Source organism: Prunus dulcis, chromosome 1 (genome assembly GCF_902201215.1).
Source record: "Prunus dulcis chromosome 1, ALMONDv2, whole genome shotgun sequence".
Lineage (NCBI taxonomy): Eukaryota > Viridiplantae > Streptophyta > Magnoliopsida > Rosales > Rosaceae > Prunus > Prunus dulcis.
The window spans coordinates 42,476,680-42,499,522 of record NC_047650.1 but is presented as its reverse complement, the minus strand read 5'-3'; the positions used below and the strand labels follow the sequence as shown (position 1 = coordinate 42,499,522).

Below are 22,843 nucleotides of genomic sequence, written 5' to 3'. Positions count from 1 at the left end.
ACTGGGTAATTGATATGCATTCACTTTAGCTCTTCCTTATGCATTGGCTTTGTTGAGGTTCAAAATTGTGTAGTGTTGGCCAAGATGAAGCAAAAGTCGTTGTCAAGGAACCTCTTAATGAGTCTTTACTGAACCATTTGATGTGCATCAATGTACGGTCGCTTCGATATTTCAGATAACTTGAACTCTAGGACAAATTTGGTGTCCATCACTTCATATTGCCGGCGAAGTAGAACTTTGACATAGCAAATGGCTATTTCCATGAAGGGGAAAACTTCCCTAACACAACCATGTTCCTAGTCTCTCGTCAGGTGATGAGATACATAAGAACATGGTTGTTTAAAGTTGGTTACATCTGAGATAGGATTGGCAATTTCAGTCCTAGCAAATAAATTAATTATATAAAAAAGGGGGGAAACACCTTTGCTCAGGAGGCAAATAAAGGTAGCCAACAGAGGATGCTTAGAAGAGGCAGCTGAACGTGAGTTTTGCACTTTGCTTCATGATTAATCCAAATGAAGCATTTCTATTGTTCCATGAATTTTTTTTGAATTAAAATCCGCAATTCGACTCAATTGAATCCTAAATGCATTGAAGCTCTTGGTGTTAGCCTAAGTGATGAGGTGGGACAACGGGTTAGGATTAGGATAGGTCTAGGGCTTGATTCCATCCAATGTAACCAAGAATTGAATAAAACTGGACCCTGGATCCGATCCCAATCCATGCCACCTCTAAAAACACAGATGACTTTGTTTCCTACTTCAATGGCTTTTGCCCTATATCCACCCCTTAACTGGAACTAAGAGTTCCTCAATCAAAGAATCAATTACAAACCAATTACACCTTTAATACAAATTTAGCTGTTCACTTTTATTAGGTAAGGATTAGCTGCATTCAACTTTCTCAACAGACAACAGTTACATCCATAACTCAGGTGAAAATATAGCAAAAACATAGAACATACTTGGCGGTGTAAATTAAAGCTAACAAACTCAATTTTGAAACCATTAAGAATGATCATAGTTCAATCAAATTAGCAGTCATGCTGTAATCAGAGAATTAAAGGAATGAAGTGAGTAAAGAAGGAAAAATCAGGAAGTCCCCGAGCGAGTTTTATTCTATTCTAACTATCTTGCGGTTCATGTATCTAAACCTGCAAATCTCATCGAAGAAATCATCTGCACTGCTATGACTGCTCTTCATCTGAAGAATCTTTATTACAATTGCCTTTAGATTCTTCCCATACTTCAACAAGGACTCAAGAGTGCTCATTTTCTGTTCAGCATTCAGTGGTGATCTCACGGTGATCACCACTTCTTCCAGACAAGGAATTGCAAATCCTGAATCAACCTGATAAAAACAGAAATATAAACTCAATTATTACCTTGAAGATTGACCTAAATTGAAATAGCAAAGTTACAAAATAGTATCGACTTACATTTTTCAGACTGTTCTTCTGACAAAGAGCAGCAAACATCGCTCCATGGATATCAAACTTTTGCAGCTTGGGATGGTTATTGAAAAAATCAACGAAGTCAACCTCTGGAAAAGGTTGAAGGGTCTCAAAATCCCCTGTGAATTCCACCTTCATAAATAGGTGCTTCACTTCACTTGCCCATTGAAGCATATTGCTTATTGCGTCCCAACACCACTGGACACCCCTAATGGATAAGAACTCCAGAGCCCCAAGTTTTTCAAAATCAACCATGTAGACTCTCCCTAAAAACACACCAGAAAACACAAAGATAAATAAGTCATTACTATAATTCACAGCAATAAGGAAACGGCTCTTGGGCGAAAAAGAAATTAACTGCACCCAATACTGTACTTTTTTCAAGTCATCCAAGGCAAGCTTGTAACCCGTTATTACCTGCATTATTGGCAATCGAAAGATTCCTCAAATACTTTGCCTCACGAACCCGAATCCAACTGCAACCTTGCACCTCAAGCACTTTAATTTTTGGGCACTCCATGGAAAATGAGCAGTTTCCCAGGCCATAAAAGTCCAACTTGCACTGCTCCAGATATGGCAACTCGATTGAAACTGATCTCACTCCTTCACAACCAAGCAGCAACAAGTTGGTCAGATTAGGACAAGCCTGGAGCACAGTTGATAACGCAGGATCCTCCAATCTTGCACCAACAATTTCAAGGTTACTGAGTTTCTGGAAGACATCCCAATTGGGGGAGCGGGTCATTAAGACTCCCCAAAGTTTTAAAGACTCCAAATTTTCTGCAGCCATTAAGCAATCCAATTTTGAAGGGATTTCATGACAGGCCTGCTGTTCAGCAAGATTGTCCATTCGGAGCTCAAGATACCTAAGAGTGGGACCTATGAGCATTAACCACGAAGCAAGGCCAGCAGCTGAGAATGGGCTATACACAACCAGATTTTCTAATTTTTCAATCAGAGAAATCATCTTCAATACAATGTCATCAGGGCTGTCTCTGCCTAAATGGTTATCAAAGGAGTTTCTGGGGAAGTAAAGGCTCCTTATATAAGGGATTGAGTCCTTCCATCGTTTGGATACACAATTACAAATTGCAACGTCTCGGGCATTATTCATATGCGACAATATGTATTGAACAATAGCATCAGGGAGAGAGTCCATTCTGTGAGGACAGCAATCAAACATTTAGCAGTCATTACCAAGATACTTACAACCTTAAGTTAAAAACTTGACAAAACTAATTAATACTACAGAATTAGTACAGTTTCAGAAAGAAATAAGATTGGTCAATAATATTTAGTTATTATGACCAGGCACTGGCGATGTAAAGGAAATCTATGCTCTTTAAAGCACTCGACTCTTGAGATTAGTGACTTGTGCTCAGCATTTAATAATGTTCCTTGTCCCGGGAACACTAAAATAAAATATGTTTCTTTAATTTCTGAGATGCAAAAGAAACCCAGAAATACTAAGATAATCATTCTATAAACAGAAAATCATAATTCAAGGAAACAAAATTATTGAAAATGCAGTTCGTAAGACTTGTAACTGAAACGAAGGAAGCTAAAGAAATTAGGAACAATCCATATGGGAAATGCGGAATTTACATGACTTGTGCAGATTGGATTAAGCTTTTGTTAGAAATTTATAAAACCCAGATAGAAGATGAAGATTTAGAGCAATTTGGGATGAACCCAAATGAGAAATTCCCAGTTAGGTTCCTAAGTGATTAAGAAAATGAAACCCAATTCAAACATCAGCTGTAGAGTGTGCTCCTTCAGGAGAGATATAACAAAATACCAATTAATATCAGTAGCAATGTTAGAAGCAGAAGCAAATCTGTGAAACAAATGAAGCACACAAGGATAAAAAAGAGAGAAAGAGGGAGCTTACAGATCAAAATTTGAATGTGGAATAAAGAAGAAGGGATCTGAGAGAGGCTTCGGCTCCCTGGCTCACTCTCTCCCTAACAACCAACAATTATATATACAGACTCAACACAGAGAGAGAGAGAGAGAGAGAGAGAGAGAGAGAGAGAGACGAGGGTGTCTTTGTGGGGAGGCGCGCTTGTGCTCAGGGTTTGGGGGTCATTTCAAAATTCAAAAGCTTTTTTTAACGTTTTTCCTTTCAGTTTTTAGTTTTCTGTTTAAATTTGAACAAAAATATTTGTTTTTTCTTTTCTTTTCTTTTATTGGAAATGCGCCGAATAAACAAAATAATCTATTTAATCTATTATTTAGGAGAATAATCTTTGTTGCATTATTCCCTTATTTAAATTACGCTAAATAAAGAAAGTTTAATAGAGTTTGAGAAAAAATAGTAACTACCGATTATTTTCCTATTTCTCTTAACTTCTCCATAATAATTGTCTCAAGTGCATAGAATGTATAGTTTTTGTTATCGAAAGAGTTTTTTTTTCGTATTCAATTTTATAAAATAATTTCTTGTTCTTAATAAATTTAGAAAAAGACAGAATGAGTATAACTCAGTTGGTTGAATTCTTCAACCTTCATTTATTTAGGCAAAGATTCGAAACCTCCAGACACCCAACTCAATGAATATTTGCTTGTGAAAATCTCACTTCTCTAATCGCTTGTACTTAAAAAAAATAATAATAATAATGATTCTTACCAAATATGACTAGATCTTTTTCCCCTTTGGGTATTTTCCTTTTCCTCCATTTTAATTGTTTATGGCACGCTGTTTTTCAATTCATAGGATGCATGATAGGAAATTTAAAACCCAAAAGTGGCCCGCTAGGTTTAAAATTTTGAATTTTCGACCGTTCAAACATGTTTTTTGTTTTCAGTAATAATATTATTCAATTTCAAACATACGGGAGGGCTCCTCGTGATTGTTGCCTGCCCATATACAAATACAAATCTTAGCACGTGCTGCGTAGAAATTGGTCGCTGCTGTTGAAAGAAAAAAAACTTTTATGAGCCGACAAATCGCTGACTCACATGTAGGATGGTGGGGCCCGCTACTCTTCTTTTATATTATTTTTGCGTAATGTATAGTGTATTTGCTCACCGCCATTGATCCTCTTCATTCATTATCTTTAGAGGTGCGGATTGAAACCAAACCATTGGCAACCAAAGAGGAATTCAAGAATAAATTCATCAGTTCAATGAAGTTTAGGGTTTATAGAAACAGAATTCGATGTATTTCTCATACAAGGTACATAAATTACAGACTCGTTTGATAATCAGTTTATTTTTACATTTTGGCACTCTTTTCTTATTCACTAATTAATTTCACATCAAAACTCGGTATTTGGGACATCCCGACTGAGGGAACATACCGGCAATTAACATGAAGGCACCCAGAATTTTCGTAGCGTTTTCTTTCCTTGAAACAATTATTAAAAGGAAAGAAGCCACATGGATGGTATGCATGATACAAGAAAACTTGTTTATGAGAGGACCTTAAGTTAGAAATTTTAACACATTGCATTTTTTTTTGAGGTGAATGTGTGGTTATGCGTTCGTACTACGTATGTGTATACAACATAAAGTAAACAAAATCTACGCAGAAAGATGCAAAATTCGATTCACAATACGAAAATTGTTTCTTGTTCTGCAGACACCATCCTAGTTGATTTACAAAATATTCCACTTCCTGGCCAATGCTGTACTTATCCTTTTCAGGCAAACCACAGCACTCAGCGGATGATCAGAAACTGCAAGCACACAAACAGATTTATTAACAAACAAAATCATAAAGAAAAACAATATAAGAGCTTTTGCCATGAAGAGGAAAAAAAACCTAAAACAATATCATGGCAATCAAAGAAACCATCAGACTGGGCAAGACTGCTTGCCGTGTTCACCCTCAGCAATGTTTATGCAAAATGCATTGCTTAAAATTTTTTTTTCTTCAGAAAGTACAACTCAAAAGACGAAGATAAGTTATGAGAGGCATAACTTGATATGAATTCACTATCGATTGTGTCATGAGCCATTGCACCAACTTGAACTTCAGATTAGTAAATGAAGTAATGAAACAAACACCTAATCTAATACCAAATGTGTAATGCAAACATAATCCCTTAAGTCAACTGCCTTCTGCGAACTCATGGAAAGGCCTGAAGTGACAGATGTTTTCTGTCAAAGAAGCTTTTAAATGAAAACAGAACCGTGCACATTATTTTACCTCACTGAAACATGTCAAACAAAGAAGTAACTCAGAATTTACCTCAGTGAAACGATGATTTAATTCCGCAAGTTGCCACTCAATAATTTGAATAAAGATGTCCACACGATAATGATGGAGAGGTGTGTTATTTTAGGAGCTCTTTGATGTGATCTCCATTGAGCTACATATGCATCATCCATGTTTGGAACCAAGATATCATGTTTGACACAAAAGGAAGATACTTAATCAAGCAAGGCTTCAAATGCATTCTCTCTCATGTGTTGTAGTTGGTCCTTGCAAACTTTGACTAAAGTCATTACATTTCCAATGTCTTGATCTTTCCTTTGTAATGCTTGTGACAAGTAATTGTGGCTCCCAATATAGATCTCATGAAAAATAAGTGAAATACAAACTCAAAAGATTGTATTTCTCTCAATGACCTATTTACTTCATCTAGATTATTAGTCGAGACATCCTCAATAATCAATTTAAGCACTCTCACCACAAATTTAAACATGGAGATGATACTAAGTCATGTACCATAATGTGAGTTCCAATGTGTATCACCGGGACGCTTGAGACAAGTTTTTTGTTTTAAGCCTCACCCTGTTGGAAAAGTATCTTCTCAAGAGCTTCCGTAATATCCTTTTGGAGTTGATCTCTAAGCATATCACGACGCTTACACGATGCTCCAACAATATTAACCAAGCTATTGCAAGATGTGAAGAAAATGGCAATATCAGCATTTCTATTCGCCGTGACTACAAGAGCTAATTGAAGTTGATGTGTAAAACAATGAATATAATAGGCAAAAGGATTTTCTCTCAAAATCTGTGTTTTAAGACCATTGAACTCACCTTTCATATTACTAGCTCCATCATATCCTTGTCCTCTTAGCATGAAAATGCTCAATTCCTCTCTTGAAAACAATCTGTCAATAGCCTCCTTGAGTGAGGTTGATGTAGTATCACTAACATGTTGAATGCCCACAAACCTCTCAGTTACATCCCCATTTTTGTCCACATAATGAAACACCACCGCCATTTGTTCTTTTATTGACACATCACGTGATCCATCAACTAATAAAGAAAAGAATGCACCATCCATATCCTTAATGATTTTCTTAATAGTTTTAGTGGCACAAGCATTCACAAGATCTTTTTGAATTGTTGGAGCTATTAACTTGAGATTCCTAGGAGCATTTTCTAACACAACGGCTTTCACATACTCATCACGATCAGTAAGAAATTGTAAGAGCTCCAAATAATTCCCCTTGTTGCTTGAAGTGTCACTCTCATTATGCCCACGAAAAGGAAGACCTTGCCTCAACAAAAATCTCACACAATCAAGAGAAGCTGTCAAGTAAATACGATAATCAATACGAGCTTGCTCTGATTGCTTTATCAAAACTGTTCGGATGTGTTGCTTTTGATTCATAAGATCCACACAATACTGTCTAGATTGATTATGAACACTTCCAACAGGTCCAACATGTTGCCTAATTTTATCTTTCTTCTTCCAATTCCTAAAACCCATCTCTGTGAAGGCGTCGCTACACCCTTGACCAATTCTGAAATTGGATTTGAAGAGATAACAATAAAGGCAAAATGCAGCATCTTTACTAATACTGTACTCCAACCAGTCAAACTCATCAAACCACTTGACATTAAAGCGTCGATCATACCCTGAAAGATCAGTTTGTGAAAATGTGCGATCCTTAGGCTGACATGGACCCTTTTGTAGATATGCTATTTGAACTTCGTTTTGAATGTTAGGATCATAATCCAACATTTGAGGTCGAAGTCCAGGGTCTGCAATAAGATTAGCCAAGATATCTTGCAACTCACTTTCTTTCGAACTATCCACATCTCTTGAAATACCCACATCTCCCGAACTCGAACTACCCACATTATCCGAACTAGAAGTAGTTAATGCAAACCTTCTCTTAAAGTAGCGTTCCATAACTGAATTGGTAGAAATAATCATTCAAGCATCAACATTAAAAAATAATAATAATAATTACTAATTTATTTAAACTAACTAACCAAAACCAAAACCCTTAATTTAATCATGCTAACCAAGAGATATAATCTAACATAAAAGTAAAATCCTAATTTATTCAAACTAACTCACCAAAACCAAAACTCCTAATTTATTCAAACTAGCCAAGATATAATCTAACATAAAAATAAAACTAATTTATTCAAACTAACCAACTAAAACCAAAATCCCTAATTTATTCAAACTAAAATAAAAGAATAACAAACTTAATTTATTCAAACTAACAAACAAAATAAAATCTCCACAACAAACAATAACAACTAATCAAGAAAAACACAAACATATAACAATCTTTACTAATTAATTAAAGCATAAAGAAATTAGAATAAAATACCTTCAAATTTGAGGGACAAATCCACCTTTGAAAATTGAAATCACTTATGCAATTTGCTGCTGCGCCACTTTGCTGTCGCGCCGCCACTTTGCTAGAGTAGCCGCCGTATTTGTGGGGGAAGGAAGTGAATGTTGAGTTGGGGATTTAGGGTTGAGAGGTTTAGAGGTAAGAAGAAATGAGTTTTAACATTTGGGGATGGGGGAATTATCAGGCAAAACATAACAGATCACGTTGCTGGGCAATTTTTATTATTATTTTTTAAACCTGTGCCAAAACGACGTCATTTTGGTTAGGTTTTAAATTTTTTTTTTTTTAAAAAAAAAAAAAAAAGGCGCGCACGTTTTGGTATAGGTTATAAAAATTAAATAAAAAAAAGCTTTAGTGGAACGACGTCATTTTGACATCGAGCGAACAAGCGTCTTCTCCTCCATCTGCGCACAAACACAGCTTGCCCCTTTGGGGCATTTCGTCGAACACTTTGCGAGGGTCAACTTCAGCTGCTCTAATGGAGGATTTCAGAGGGTGCAGAGGTCAATTGACCACCCTTGCTCCTCTGTGGATCCGCCTCTGGCTGTCCCGTCTCTCTCTGAAAAGTTACTTAAGTTGCAACTTTCATAGATATTAAGCACATTATCAACGAATGTATTGAACTAATAAAATTCAAAATATACGAAGTATAAGATGCATATGATGAAATGTACATGTATATATACACCTAAAAAAAGGCTTACCCCCTTGTATCTGTATCGACACCTAAAAAAAGGGATATGTCGGCCGATATTTTCATCCTTGTCTATGACATTGAAAAACTTGATAATTTGAAATGCTTTGCTAATGGACGAAGTAGGGGATGCTTGGAATAATAAGCCTATAAAGAAAGAAGATTTGGATGAAGTGACTAGCTATAACAACTACTTGTAATAGTGGGGGAGATGTTGGCTGCGTGAAGAAGTGGGGCTGGGCTAAAAGATGGGGTGTCTGCTTGAGGGGGCGGCGAGGGTGCTTGTTTGGTTGGCTAAGTCGAGCTAGGGGGGAGAGCTAGGAGGAGAGCGATGGAGGGATGGCAAAAATCTCCACGGAGGCGGGTCACCGACCCTAACGAAGGGAAATTTTGGGGCCAAACTGGTATCGGGTATGTGGATCCCCGAACTTGAAAAATTCCCGACAGGTATATGGAGGGGATGGTATTGGCGTCCCCATCCCTGAACCCGACCCGAAATTATATATGTTTATATTTAAATAAATATATAATTATAATATTTATGTTTAACCTTAAGTTAACCTCCCTCTCCTAATTCTTCCTAATCTTCTTTGGAATTTCATATTGATGTGATTTTGAATGATTGAGTTGAACTTTATAGTTAATTTGGGTGTATTGAATGATAATTTAATATGAAACTTAATGTTAAAATGTATGATAAATATTTTTTATGCAAAGGAAATCGGGGATTCGGGGATAGTCCCCCGACGGGGACGGGGATGAGAATTCCCCGAAACTATTAAACGGGGATGGGTTCGGGGACGATGGCGGGAATGGGGATGGTATTGTCATCCCCGGCCCCTATCCGATCCATTGACATCCCTAGATGGAGAGATGTTTTTGTTTTTGTTTTTCTTTTGATTTTTAAGTTTAACTTTCAATAAATTTTTTATCTTTCCTTTTTTTTTTTTTCTAGCTTTTGTTTGGACCGAAATGCCCATTAACAAATAATGGCAATTACTTTATTTTGAAAAAAAATAGAATTTGTCCTTTAATTGCTTAAATTGAAAACTACATAGACAAAATTGATTAAATTGAAACGATAGAGACCAAAGTGGTAAAAGTAGCAAACTACATGGACCAAAAACGACTTTTTGCCTTGTATATCTGGGGAGATTCTCCAATAAGTATTTTATGTTAAGGATTGGTTACATACTAAAAGAAGACTTGTTCTCAACTCTACTAACTACTATTTACTTGCACCATTGCCCTTCGGCACATTTGCATAATTTCCCTTCGAAACCTAACTTGTGACACACAAGTATCATTCCCTTTGGTACCTACCTTGTGACACACAAGCATCTTGCCATTTGGCAATCGCCTTGCGACACACAAGGATTATGCCCTTTGACACCCCCACCCCCCCCCCCCCCCCCCCTTTTCGGGATTTTACCTATCAGCACCTACCTTGCCACACACAAGTATCATGCCTTTTGGCACCCCACCTATTGGCACGTTATCATTGACCAATTGGTACGATTTCAAGACTTTTCCCTTCAACATCCTTGCTTAGGCACCATAAAAAAACATGATGGGGGACTTGGAAACCATTTGGTTTTTTTTTAATTCCCAAGTCATTCCCTTCAAGGTCCTTCTTACATGGGGACTTGGGGGGACTGGGCGTAGTGCACCATACGGCCTTGTAGACAAACTAAGAGGTTGCTCAGGACTCGAATTACAAATCCCTAACCAAGAAGTACCCTCTTACTCAGGAACTTGGGGGGACTTCTATTAGTATTGTGATTGGGAAAGCAACTAGAAATAACACCAAGAAGTCCCACTTCGACATATTGTAAGGGAGGACTCTCCCTCACCTATAAAATGAGACCACTCTCCACTTTTAAAGGATGCTATCTCTCTTCTTCCTCTTCTCTTTGGGACCAACCCCTTGTACTACGTCATCACAACTTATTATAATGAGAACATCTCTCTGTGGATGTAGCCCATTCAGGTGAACCACGTACATCTATTGTCTAATGTATGTATATATCTCACATATCCTAAGTTATGTCCAATTTTGAGCATCAACAAAACCTATGAATTATATTCTCATGTCTAACATCTACTATTCTGAAGGTTGTTGGGTTGATTAAGTAAGAGTACGTCAGAGGATACGACACATTTGTAGCGATAAAGTTCAAAGTTTTAATTGGGGTGGAGCTTAGTACTGATATTCATACATTTGTTTCAGATCATGATAAATGGTGATTGGTGTGTATAGATGGACTAAAGTTAGGTTTTAAGTATTATATAATTTATTGTCCTTTTACATTTAAAAAAAAGAAAGATGTAAACTCATACTTACATTGGATTTAAATAGAAAAATTCAAAGTTAAAAACATACATAAAAAATTAGCAATACTGTTGAAATCCACCATGAATATGGCAGATAGCCACTTTTCAAATTAAAATCATTGTGGATGGAGCATTTTTTTGGTTTCACTTTTATAAGATAATATTATCCATCAATAGCTTCATCTCTTTAATCTTTATGCTCTCTCACACTTTCTTTTTCAAACTTTGCTTCTTCTCAACGTTCGGTAGCCTAAAGAATAACTTGGAATAAAAAAAGATTAAAAAAAAAAAGAATAGACTCAGTAGAGGAGTGTGTGAGTGACAGAGTGTAGAGAGAGAGAGAGAGAGAGTGTGAGTAAAAAACGAAAAGAAAAGGAAAGAAGGTTATTGTCCTTTTAATGGTTTAAACAGGGCGATACCCACCATGAACACTTGTCCCTCACATCTTCACCTTCATCTTCTTCTTCTTCTTTTGCTTCTTGTGTCCTTTGTATTCTCTTCTCTTTAGACTGAGAAAGAAAGAGAGGGAAATCCCAGATGCTCTGCAAATGGGGAAGGGTGAGCAAAATCTGCATCAGCAGCAGAGTCATGGGGGTGAAAATTCTTCGGAACTCATCTGTCCTGGATGTTCGATGGTTTTTAATAGAATCGCCAAAGACTTCAGCTTTAGATGCGTTTTTGTGTTAATTCTCAGCTTATCAATTTTTCTCTCTGGGATCTTCTGGATCCTTCCTTACCGTTCAACCAAATCTGGGTTTGATGCCAAAGAGGCAATTAAGCTCAGTGGTATGTCCTCTCTCTCTCTCTCTCTCTCTCTCTCTAATCTATATATAGATATATATTTATATATGCTTCACTTTGATTCTTCTTTTATTTATTTATTTAATTTTCATTATAAGATTTTTCTGATGCTATGAGCAAATGGGTATGTGATTTATCTTTGTTGTAAAATTGGGGGTCTTTGAATGTTTTAAGCAAATGGGGTTTTGGCAGTTTACCTTGTTGTGTTGATGTGTGGTAGTAGTTTACCTAATTATTAGGGATTTTTGGTGATTTTAAATAAATGGGGTTTTTTGGTTATTTTAGGGAAGGCGCAAGTGGTATTACACTGTGTTCTATAATTCAGGTCTTGCATTGTTTCACTCATCTGGCTATATATAGGATATGGCATTCTCGATTCGTTTTAAGCATTTCTGATGTTCTGAGGAGATGGTTTATGCGTTATTTCACCTTCTGGTTAAGTAGTTAAGTTTTCAAGGTGTATTGTGGATCTGGTACGAGTTAATTCACCTTAAATTTAGGATGGGGTGGGAAAGGAATTGGTTCTCTCATGATTTCTCATAATCTTGTGCTTGTGCACTTGCATACACTCGTGCTGTGTGTCCTAGTTTCCTTGATGCTATTTTATATATGTCATATGTGTGGCTCTGGCTAAAGCACAAACTGAAGATTATCATGCAAAGATTTGCTCAGTACGGAGCTTTCCCTTAGATTTAGTTGAATTCAGGAGCATTTATGACGCTTAGGGTTGATGGATCTAGTTAGACACTAAGACCTAAATAAGTTTCATATTTCCAGAAATGCTTTTCTGCTGGTGGTGGATCTACTATAGGCTTGGAAGTGACCATAATGTCCTGTCCTGTCAGAATTGCTATTCTAATAGTTACCAATAGATGTATTTGTCTTTGGTGTGCATTCACGAGGAACAGGGCTTCTGCAGTTGACTGCAGAGGTGAAAATTGTCTGAAATTGGATATCTCACCACGTAGTCTGCGTTCATGTAGCCAAATAATCTGTTTTCCATTAGTGGAAATAGCAGTTAATGAATTGTGTGGAATTACAATGTTAATGGTCTATGTTATTTCTCATATGTTTTCTCTGAAGTTGGTTCTTAGAAAGAACTGAGAATAATAAATGTTTCATATTCAAGAAAAGTAACTTTTTATTTCCTCATGAGAAAGGAAATAGATATATACCTACGAAAAAAAGGAAATAATTGACCAGCAGTCTTAATAGTTCTACTGATGTAGAGGATGGTTATAGAGGCCATTTCAAGTTACAACTACACAAAGGAACAAAAATCAAATAACATATTATTCCCAGGATCAAGAAAGGACAGACCACACCAAAATCATGCAACCCTATCTCCATCTACTTTTGGATATTCCTGATGCAGGACATTGCAAGTTATGTTGCCTAGGGTTATGGTGGCCGTGGGCTTAAGATTGGAACTTTTAGAAGTAAAATATTTTAGCGAACAAACAAGCAGTGTATAATTGCTGTAATTTTAGAGAAATCAGAGAGATGGAGAAGAATTTAGAAAGAAGAGAGAGGAGAAGGTAGAGGGGATATGAAGGCACCAAGCCTTAAAAAAAACTTATAATTTCATTCATCCAAGACTCATAAAGTATTATAGAAATATCCTTAGATTCATGATGAGTAACAGGAGACTCCTATAAAACTTAAAGATATTGTGTTTTCCTAAGACCAAATAAATAGACTCTCATACCAATTGACTTGTACTCAAGATTAATAACAATTGACCCAAATATATACTCTTGCCATTAAGTTGTAGACTTTGAACTTTTTAGTTATTATCTCTTTTGATTTTCTGATTATTGTACTACCATGGGCATTTCTCTTATTCAGTCTCCTATTAAGTAAAAAAGAATGATGATAGACCTGAAAAGTTTTTCCTTTTTAAGAATAAAAACCAAAAATTTAATTGTAATGTAAATTAACTCATATAAAAAACTTGTCATGCAACCAAATTGACCTTAACGACATATGAATTCTGAGCAGTCTAAGAGTGTGCCTGGAGAATTTTCCAAAAGAACCATATCTGTTTTTAGTATCTGCAATGCCAGACAAAGTAAAAATTGTTACACTAGATTTGTATAGTTTACTATCGTGTACTTGTGATGAAGCCGGATACATCTTTATGTAAAAGTATCATGGCGAATCATTGAGTGGTCTGACCTTATTTTGGTGCCTTCTCCATTTATCCGAACGAGAAAGATTGGAAAACAAAAAAGGGGGTGTGAGTTTGTATTAGAAGGTTAGATTAAAAGTTAATGCCCTAGCAAAAAATAAAAAAAAGTCAAGTAATGCCATGACAAATTCTGTTGCTAGATCTGTGATATTAATCACAGTCTCTTTGTTTATGCAGATTGGGAGCTGCTGTGTATCGAGTTTTTTGTGCGCTTTGGTTTCTTGTTTGTTGCTTTAACTCTGATCAAAATTGCCTGCTGATAGATTTTATTATTTTAGCTTCCGGGAACTGGTTGTTCACTGTTGTTGTACTTTTATCATTTTATTTTGATAATGGTGTTTTTCTTCTTATCAAAATAATAATTTACATAATTACAGTAACAATAATAAAGAGTAATAATAATGATAATAACAATAGCATTTGTCAATAGTAAATTCTAGAGAAATATCTTGTTAGGAAACACTAGTTTTTATGTATTTTTGGTCTCGTTAGAAAAGACTAGTTTTTATGATACAAGCAACTAACCTCAAATGCAAAATAAAAAACAATTGTCAACTTACGAACTGGAACTCCAGTATCCTAGCAATTACATAAAATAATATATACATCGTAATATTAGCACTGCCATAAACATGTTAGGTGTCATGTAATTCCCAAAAGTAAAGCATGTCCTACCATGCCTAAAACACAATACTCTAGGATCAACAAAAGTTTATGCCTCAAAGATAGAATGTGGATGGACAGAAATGTCATTATGTATAGTGAACTATATCAATTTCCAAATTTGGGCAATTCAGATGTCTTAAGACAAATGTTTTCAGTCTAGGGATACCAACCTGAGACTCACTGAATTTCACCCCAAACAACTCCAAAAATCAACTGGGCTCCTAATGACTGCATGGTGCAGAGACTGGATTCTAATGCATGCATATTATTTGAGGGCAAGAGGCAACTAGATATATGATTATAGTAATTGGGGAAATATATTTTTTGATATTTCAATAGATAAATATAATTATATTAGTCTAGGCCGTATATGTGATTATGGTAATATTGTACCAATTTGCTTATGTCGGAGATAATTGCTGCTGAATTAAGACAACCCATTTATGTAATATCTTTGTACCTTCCATACTAGAACAATCTTTTTCACTGGTCCAAAAAGAAAAAAACCATTTAATGTTTTTAGAAATTAAAGATTAATTGGAAATTTGATATTTCCAATACTATTTTTGATGATTTGGAGCTAACATGCATGTTCTTTATTGCTTTAACCTGTCTATCTTTTTATTGTTAAGATTTAGGGTTTCTGATTTCGTCTCATGCTTACAGAAGTAAAAAGGTGAATGCTTATGTGTTTCTTTATCTTTTTCCAGCCACAGTTCAGGCATACTTCAGACTGGAAAAGCCAGTTATGGACCTTGTTCCACACATCAGAAGATTAGAATATGATATCAATGGGGAAATAGGTGTCCCAGGTACAAAGGTACAATTTCAAGCTTTTGCATTATATACCATATCATATTACTTTCATGCAAAGTGAATCGTCAAACTGAAGTATGCTTATTCTCAACAGGTGGCTATTTTGTCCATGCACCAAAATGATGCATATAACTGGACTGATGTGGTTTTTGGGGTTCTTTCCGATCCAATAAATGCTCCAATGATTCCAGTGTCCTTAAGTGTACTGAGGTCATCTTTCGTTGAGCTGTTCCTTAAGCAAACAAATCTTACGGTGACAACATCAATTTTTGGGCAGCCATCTATGTTTGAGATTCTGAAGTATCCGGCGGGAATCACTGTGATTCCTGGGCAATCTGCTTCGATCTGGCAGATACCCCAGATCCTGTTTAATTTTACTCTCAATAATTCTACATCAGACATAGTGGAAAACTTTGTTCAGTTAAAGGAGCAGTTGAGGTTTGGATTGCATCTAAGGTCTTATGAGGTATAACACCACTATTTGAGTAACTTTTCGCACAGTTCTTTCCAGGCACCAACTTTTGGGCTTCTGATTTATGAACTTTGGTTCAGCACTATTTCCTAAAACTTTAGCTGTTAGAACGTGGGGCAACAGTTTATTTAATATTCTAATATGCTGGAATCATCATTTCAGATCCAAACCTTTCTTATAGCTGCTAAGTTCTGCACCATACATGAGATCTATGCAAGAATTGTTTTCAGTTATGAAATATAAAGCCTAATCTTAACAGTTATGGAAACAAAGACACCAAAAAGGTAGCAACATAGAGTACCGACCTTTCTTCCTGAAGATTTAAAAGGATAATGTGTATACAAGTGTGCATTTTCCAAATTTAAATGTCCATCTGGATTTTCATAGTTGTTAAGGACCCATATTATCAACTTAAACAATCTTGGTATTGGATGATGCTCTCAAGTTTGCATTGTACTTTAGTGATAAATAAGTGCAATTTTTCTCTTCATGCAGAATGTATTTTTGCAAATTACAAACAAATTGGGTTCAACTACAGATGCCCCAGTTGTAGTTCAAGCGTCTCTCATGTCTGAGTTTGGGGGCATTGTGCCACAGAGATTGAAGCAGTTGGCTCAAACAATCACTGGTTCTCCAGCAAAAAATCTTGGCCTTGATAACTCAGTCTTTGGTAAAGTTAAAAGTATAAGTTTATCTTCTTATCTTAAAGGTACACTTACTGCAACCTCCCCTACTCCTTCTCCCGCTCCATCTCCAGAGCCAACAATTTCTCCATATCCTGCTTCTCCAGTTCACTCTCCAGCACCCTCACCTGACAGTAATCATCTCCCACCAGCACCATCCAAGGTACCCCCACATCCTCGTCCATGTCCATACCACGGTTCTGGAATTCCTCCAAGCTCCTCACCAACTTCTCATCCTAACCCTACTGTTCCTCCTACTTATGCACCTAATGGTTCCCCTTACTCGCCTTCTACGAGTCCCTCATCTCAATTGTCTCCCCATGTGTCACCTGCACCTGTAGTGTCCAATGCTCCGAGTCCAGGAAACAAGGGAAGTGCACAAGACTTAATTTCTCCGTCACCTTCCCCATCCTTGTCATGTAAGTTACAAGCAGTAAGATTTACATTTTTTTTTCCTCCTGTTTTTTAGTTGGCATGTATGTTTGGTGACTTAATGCATTATGTTGTTTGTTTTTTATGATTTTGGCAGTGTTAGTTATTCATATAGAATGCAGGCTCAGAGTTGGAGTTTATAAGAAATTATGATTCTTTGCTGTGTTAATAAGATATTAAGCATCTTTATTCATAATTTTGTCTTTTGGCAATAGAGGTTTTTCTTAATTGAAAATAGGCCCTTCTGTAGTTGAGGTGTTGGTAGTCGGTTTATGTGACTTCTGATCTCATGAGTTTGATAAGAGTAGAAATTGCCCTGCTTTACTAATGCCGGTTACGAGAAGTTAATCCTATAGACCAAAGAAATACTATTTGAGGTTTAGGAAGATTTAATTTTGAATCTGGTTATTTCTGCTAAATCCTTTGATTGGCTTTTCAATGCAATTAGTCATATGGCATACAGTTCATATTCAAATTACATAGGTATTTTATACAAGAATATACATTTGGAATTATATGAACTTGTCTACAAAACAAATATTTGAAGCAGATTTTGGAATCCTTTTGGATAAACAAATATACAAACTGAAATTTGGTGCAACCTTAATGGAGACTTGAGAATAAACTTTGAGTTAAAACTGGTGGGACTAATGTGATATGATGATGAACCGAAATCAGTAATGGAATTTTAATACTGACCTGATCTGTAAAGAGCCAAATGTATGTAATAACTTAGGAATGCTGCAGCCATTTGACAACCAAAACAAATAAGCTAATGTTTTGTTAGATGCATCCATGGACATTGTCTTTTGCTGATTTCATTTACTTTTTGCCTTGCTCTGCATGCCAAATTATTTGATATTTACATCTGATATGCAAGTTAATCACATGATGTATGCATTTTGCAGCTTCAGCAGTAGGACCTTTCTACAAGGAAATCCGTTTCTTGGAATTTTCAGGACTCTTGATCTTTTATCTCCTCCGTTGATGGTTCGTTTTCTCTATGCAAAGGAGAATTTGCAAGGCATACAAAAACACAACAGCACAATGATGTGCCATGCTCAGTTTTGTTTTGGCGAGGATGGTAGAGTGCCCATGTGAAAAGTTTGACACAACAGGTTCTTTATGCAACAACACATATAAAAGTGAATCAGGAGATGATTGCAGGTCAAAGCCAAAAAGGTGGCAGGCCTCTCATCTCTCTTTTACATTTGTAATGTCGCAACTACCGGGCGGTCATTCCTAAGGGAAAACCTCCTAGAGATAGTGTGACCAGTTGAAGAATACTTGGCTTGCAGAATTTTCAAAGAGAACCTTATCTTTCTTGAAATCAATTGTAAAATATGCAGGCTCTTTTTGAGCATTTGCAATGCAAGGCAAAGTAAAAATTGATACACAATTTGTATAGGTTAGTATACATGTGAAGGAGCGGTGACTACGTCTTTATATGAAGAAAAAAAATATCATGGTGAATCATTGAGTGGCCTGATCGCTTTTTGGGTGCCTTGTGTTTTTAATTACAAAGTGAATCAAAAAGCCAAATAGTTCCTCAAAGAGGCCTTGTTATGCCCTGACCTTGGGATGAGGTGGCCTCTCCTATCGCTAAACTTTTCTTCTTAAAAAAATTTAAAACAAAAACAAAATAGTTGTAGTAGTGATTTTTGAGTTTTTATTTGCACCCACAAAATGCTCATCTCTCCAACTTCTCTACACTCAACATGAAAGCTTAAATTTTTTACTTCATCATACGTTCTATAACCTGTAAATTACCCTTAGTAGGTCCATACTTTTATTTTCTTGCTTTGGTCTATGTTATCTATTTGCTTGTAGATTGCCACAAATAACCGATACCTTCCGATTTCTTATATAGAGAGGAGATCTTATTCTGTTCAGGCCTCTATTATCTAGAGATCACACACCAATGGCTTTTTTCAAGCGGTGGGACAATGCCCTCGGATTCCACAGGCTGGAAGCTCTCCAATTTTGTCCCTGGGGGTGTGGTCAGCGTATAGCCGATCGGCTATACTCTTGGAATATATTATTTTAGCAGTGCAGCCGCTCCGCTATACTCTTGAAATATAGTATTTAAGGAGTGCAGCCGATCGGCTATACTTTTTAATTATATTATTTAAGGCGTACAGGATTTTCAGTTTATGGGGGGTAGTATGGGATCTGTAGTGGGCGAAAAAATCACACGTTTGGCCGAGTATGCTACCAAACGGCTATACCTTTCAAAATATATTATTCAAAGAGTACAGCCGCCCGGCTATACTATTTATAAATAAAATAAAAAAGAACCCGCCTAGGCGGCCGATTTTTCGAAAACTTGAATGGCGTTTTTTTTTTTTTGGATTTCTTTTTTCCTGGCGGTTTGGCATCTCTGCAGATACATTTTTGTCAATTCTCAGTAATATAATCTGGGTGAAATGCAGTTTTTGGATCCATAAGAGGCGATGGTATGCCCTGACCTTGGGATGGGGTAGCCTCTCCTCCTCCTAAACACATGCTAGAGCTTTCACTTCATATACTGCAAGGTGAGTCTTGTTTATGGCAAGGAGGTGCAGCTCATTCTGGTGAATTTGGATGTAAGTATCTGACAATGATCTCAACTCCTTCCCATCTGGAGTCTGCAACAATTTGCTTCTCTGTTTTTCCCATACAAAAATCTGCAGGGTCAAAACGACGTCGTTAAATAACAGAAGTCACATTAGAGTAGAAGCCATGTGTAAAAGTAATATTGTAGTTTCCAATATGCATCAGCACCAGAAGAAACTAGTACATTCAGAGTGTTCGAGAAGGCAAGGCTAGTGACTCTTTTGGAGTGACCCTCAAGCTTCCTTGTAACCTGCAAAATATATAAATCAAGGCAATGACAAACTTTTCGGGTTTGTTTTATCACAACACCGAGCATGATTTGTTTTTTTACAAGAACAAACAAATTACCTCGTCTGAGTGGAGATTGTAATGGTGGAATTTTCCATGTGCCAATAGCAACTATACCATCATCTCGGGAGTGAAAAGCAAGACATGTTGCCGCAGGTGGCGGTGGCATGACTTTCTTCATCGTATGCGTTTTTACGCAACAGATTTTTATGAGTACAATGAGTTGGAGCATGAGAAATTTGCAAACAGAACCTAGGTATATTGACAAACAAGATTTGGGAAGTTTTGGCTGGGAAAAGAAAATTTCAAGAATACTATGTGTTGGGTTTACCTTAAATGTTGTCATGTCAAAAATGGAGATCACCCCTCCTGTTGCTGATATGAGATATGAATCATTCTTGGACAAATCAAAGCGGGACAAATCAATATCATTAGAATCAAATGACCAACTGTCCCTCTGGTTTCAATTCGAAAGGAAAGAGAGGAGAAATCTAATAGGAAAGAATTATAAAGCATGTCATTCTTTACCACTCCACTAGAATTAAGGTCCTGTGGCCATTTCCAGAGAAAATTAATGCCATTTGATGCTAACACCAAAATGGCATCACCTCCATTTGTGTAGAACAGCCTTGATATAAAGAGAAGCTACCAAAACATTTTAATGGCGAAATTTGAAACTTAAATATTAGATATTCCCATGCTGATATGCTCCCAATGCATAGGCAATGAAAAACTACAAATCAGTCTCAGAATTCAGAGACCTCATATTGAATTATTTATTTTTCTTTTTCTGAAAGATAGAGTACCTTCAAACAGAATTGCAATTATGAAACTTAAATAGTATAGCCGTGCGGCTATACTATTTATTTTATTTATAAAAAATAAAAATAAAAATAAAAATTATTTATTAAATTTTTTTTTTTAAAAAAGGAACCGCCTAGCGGCCCATTTTTCGAAAACTAGAATGTGTTGTAAAGAAGAAACACGTGGAGCCCACATTTATGGGGCCCACAAAGAAATTAAGCAAAGACTTTGGAGGCTGCACACTCCCGGATGTGTATTGTAGAATCACGGGTGTCATTTACAGCTGCCTATAAATAGAGAAGGAAGAAGAGAGAAAGAGGTGTGCAACGGAAGAAAGAGAAGAGGAAAAGGAAAGGAAGAGAGAGAAGAAGAAAAGGAAAGGAGAAGAGGAAAGAAGAGGGTAAGTGAGCAGAGAGAAAATTCAGTGAGCCACACATATTGTAAACACTATTGTAGCTCTATTATTTTATTTAGTGAAAAGGTTACTGCTGCTGCTCTCCGAGGACGTAGGCATAGCCGAACCTCGTTAAATACTGTGTCTCGTCTACTTTACGTTCAGCTCAAAATCCACCACATATCTCAGGTTATTTTATAACACGTTACAGCACGATAGTCTCTCCTTTTATTTCTGAAATTTTTCAACTCAACACTATGTGGTTATTTCTCTGTCTCCTCTCTGTCATATGTCTACTCTCACTTTACTACTAAAACGACATGCAAACTTTCTTTTTTGTGTTCTCACAATTTCTATGTTGTTTAATCCATGCTTGTTTAATTTACTTCTTTGTAACGTAATTTGTAATTTCTAAGTTATTTAATCAGTCCTGTTATTTTATGGTGGTGTAATTTTATTTTTACCCATCGCATTGTAATACAAATTATTGTAATAAAATGATGGTGTGATCTTAAAACCCATCTATTATATCTTGAATAGTGGCGCAGTAATATTGCCCATACTCTATAATATATTATGCACTTCATATATATTATGTGGAGGTTTTTATCCCCACATTTAATTTTATTTATGGTATGGTGTAGGTTTATTACCCATACGTCAATATTTAAAGGGTGGTGCGGGTTTATCGTCCACGCCTTTACTGCTTTACTGTCATTTAAATGTATGGAGCAGAATTAGTGCCCATACAAGCACATTTATTTTATCGTAAATTTACTTTAAAGGGTGGTGCGGGTTTATCGTCCACGCCTTTACTGTCATTTAAATGTATGGAGCAGAATTAGTGCCCATACAAGCACGTTTACTTTACCGCACATTTAAGGTATGGTGCGGGATTAACGTCCATACAACAAGCAATTTAATTCATGAATTTATCATCAATTAATATACCTGAATAATGAAATTCCTATTAATAAGTGGCTTAATGTTCCAGATCTCGAGCCTAAAGTTTTGGACAGCAAATTCATGACAATTTATTTTTATCATCAATTAATATACCTGAATAAAGAAATTCCTATTAATAAGTGGTTTAAATGTTCCAGATCTCAAGCCTAAAGTTTTGGATGGCAAATTTGGCAAAACTGGAGTTTGCTGCCTTGGACCTTTCCGGGGACAACTTTTTATCATGGGTCCTGGATGCCAAAATTCATCTACGAGCCAATGGCCTCGGACAAACAATTGTAGATGAGAATGATGCTTCACCTGAAGAGAATGCGAAGGCCATGATCTTTCTTCGCCGCCACATCCATGAAGCGCTGAAGAGCGAATATGTGGTGGTTGATGAACCGTTGGTTCTGTGGAAAGCTCTAGGTGAAAGATACGATCACCAGAAGACGATGACTCTCCCAAGAGCTAGATACGAATGGACCCACTTGAGATTTCAAGATTACAAGTCAGTGTCCGAGTATAACTCTGCTATGCACAGAATTACCTCATTAATGAGGCTATGTGGGAGAAAATATATCTGAGGAGGATATGCTCGAAAAAACTCTGAGCACTTTTCATGCTTCAAATGTCCTCCTTCAACAGCAATACAGACATAGCGGTTTCAAGAAGTACTCGGAACTTGTATCTTGCCTCTTGTTAGCTGAGCAGAATAATG

General features: G+C 36.5%; 3 protein-coding genes across 3 annotated transcripts; 1 reads left to right on the top strand and 2 right to left on the bottom strand.

The window, feature by feature from the left end:
* Positions 1 to 996: 996 nt before the first annotated feature.
* On the bottom strand, positions 997 to 3,476 carry LOC117613864 (F-box protein At1g10780). The gene is made up of 4 exons (XM_034342469.1): positions 3,345 to 3,476; positions 1,871 to 2,613; positions 1,439 to 1,719; positions 997 to 1,350 (listed from the first exon to the last, which is right to left on the bottom strand). Exons 2-4 carry the CDS (start codon positions 2,610 to 2,612, stop codon positions 1,114 to 1,116), a joined length of 1,260 nt encoding a protein of 419 aa, XP_034198360.1. The 5' UTR covers position 2,613; positions 3,345 to 3,476; the 3' UTR covers positions 997 to 1,113.
* Positions 3,477 to 6,182: 2,706 nt separating this feature from the next.
* LOC117620306 (zinc finger MYM-type protein 1-like) lies at positions 6,183 to 7,550 on the bottom strand. Its single transcript, XM_034350473.1, has one exon. It carries the CDS (start codon positions 7,548 to 7,550, stop codon positions 6,183 to 6,185), a length of 1,368 nt encoding a protein of 455 aa, XP_034206364.1.
* A 3,811-nt stretch (positions 7,551 to 11,361) lies between these two features.
* Positions 11,362 to 18,511, top strand: LOC117616674 (synaptojanin-1-like). Its single transcript, XM_034346062.1, has 5 exons — positions 11,362 to 11,824; positions 15,407 to 15,516; positions 15,607 to 15,978; positions 16,480 to 17,086; positions 18,008 to 18,511. Exons 1-5 carry the CDS (start codon positions 11,587 to 11,589, stop codon positions 18,085 to 18,087), a joined length of 1,407 nt encoding a protein of 468 aa, XP_034201953.1. The 5' UTR covers positions 11,362 to 11,586; the 3' UTR covers positions 18,088 to 18,511.
* The last annotated feature ends 4,332 nt before the right edge of the window (positions 18,512 to 22,843 follow it).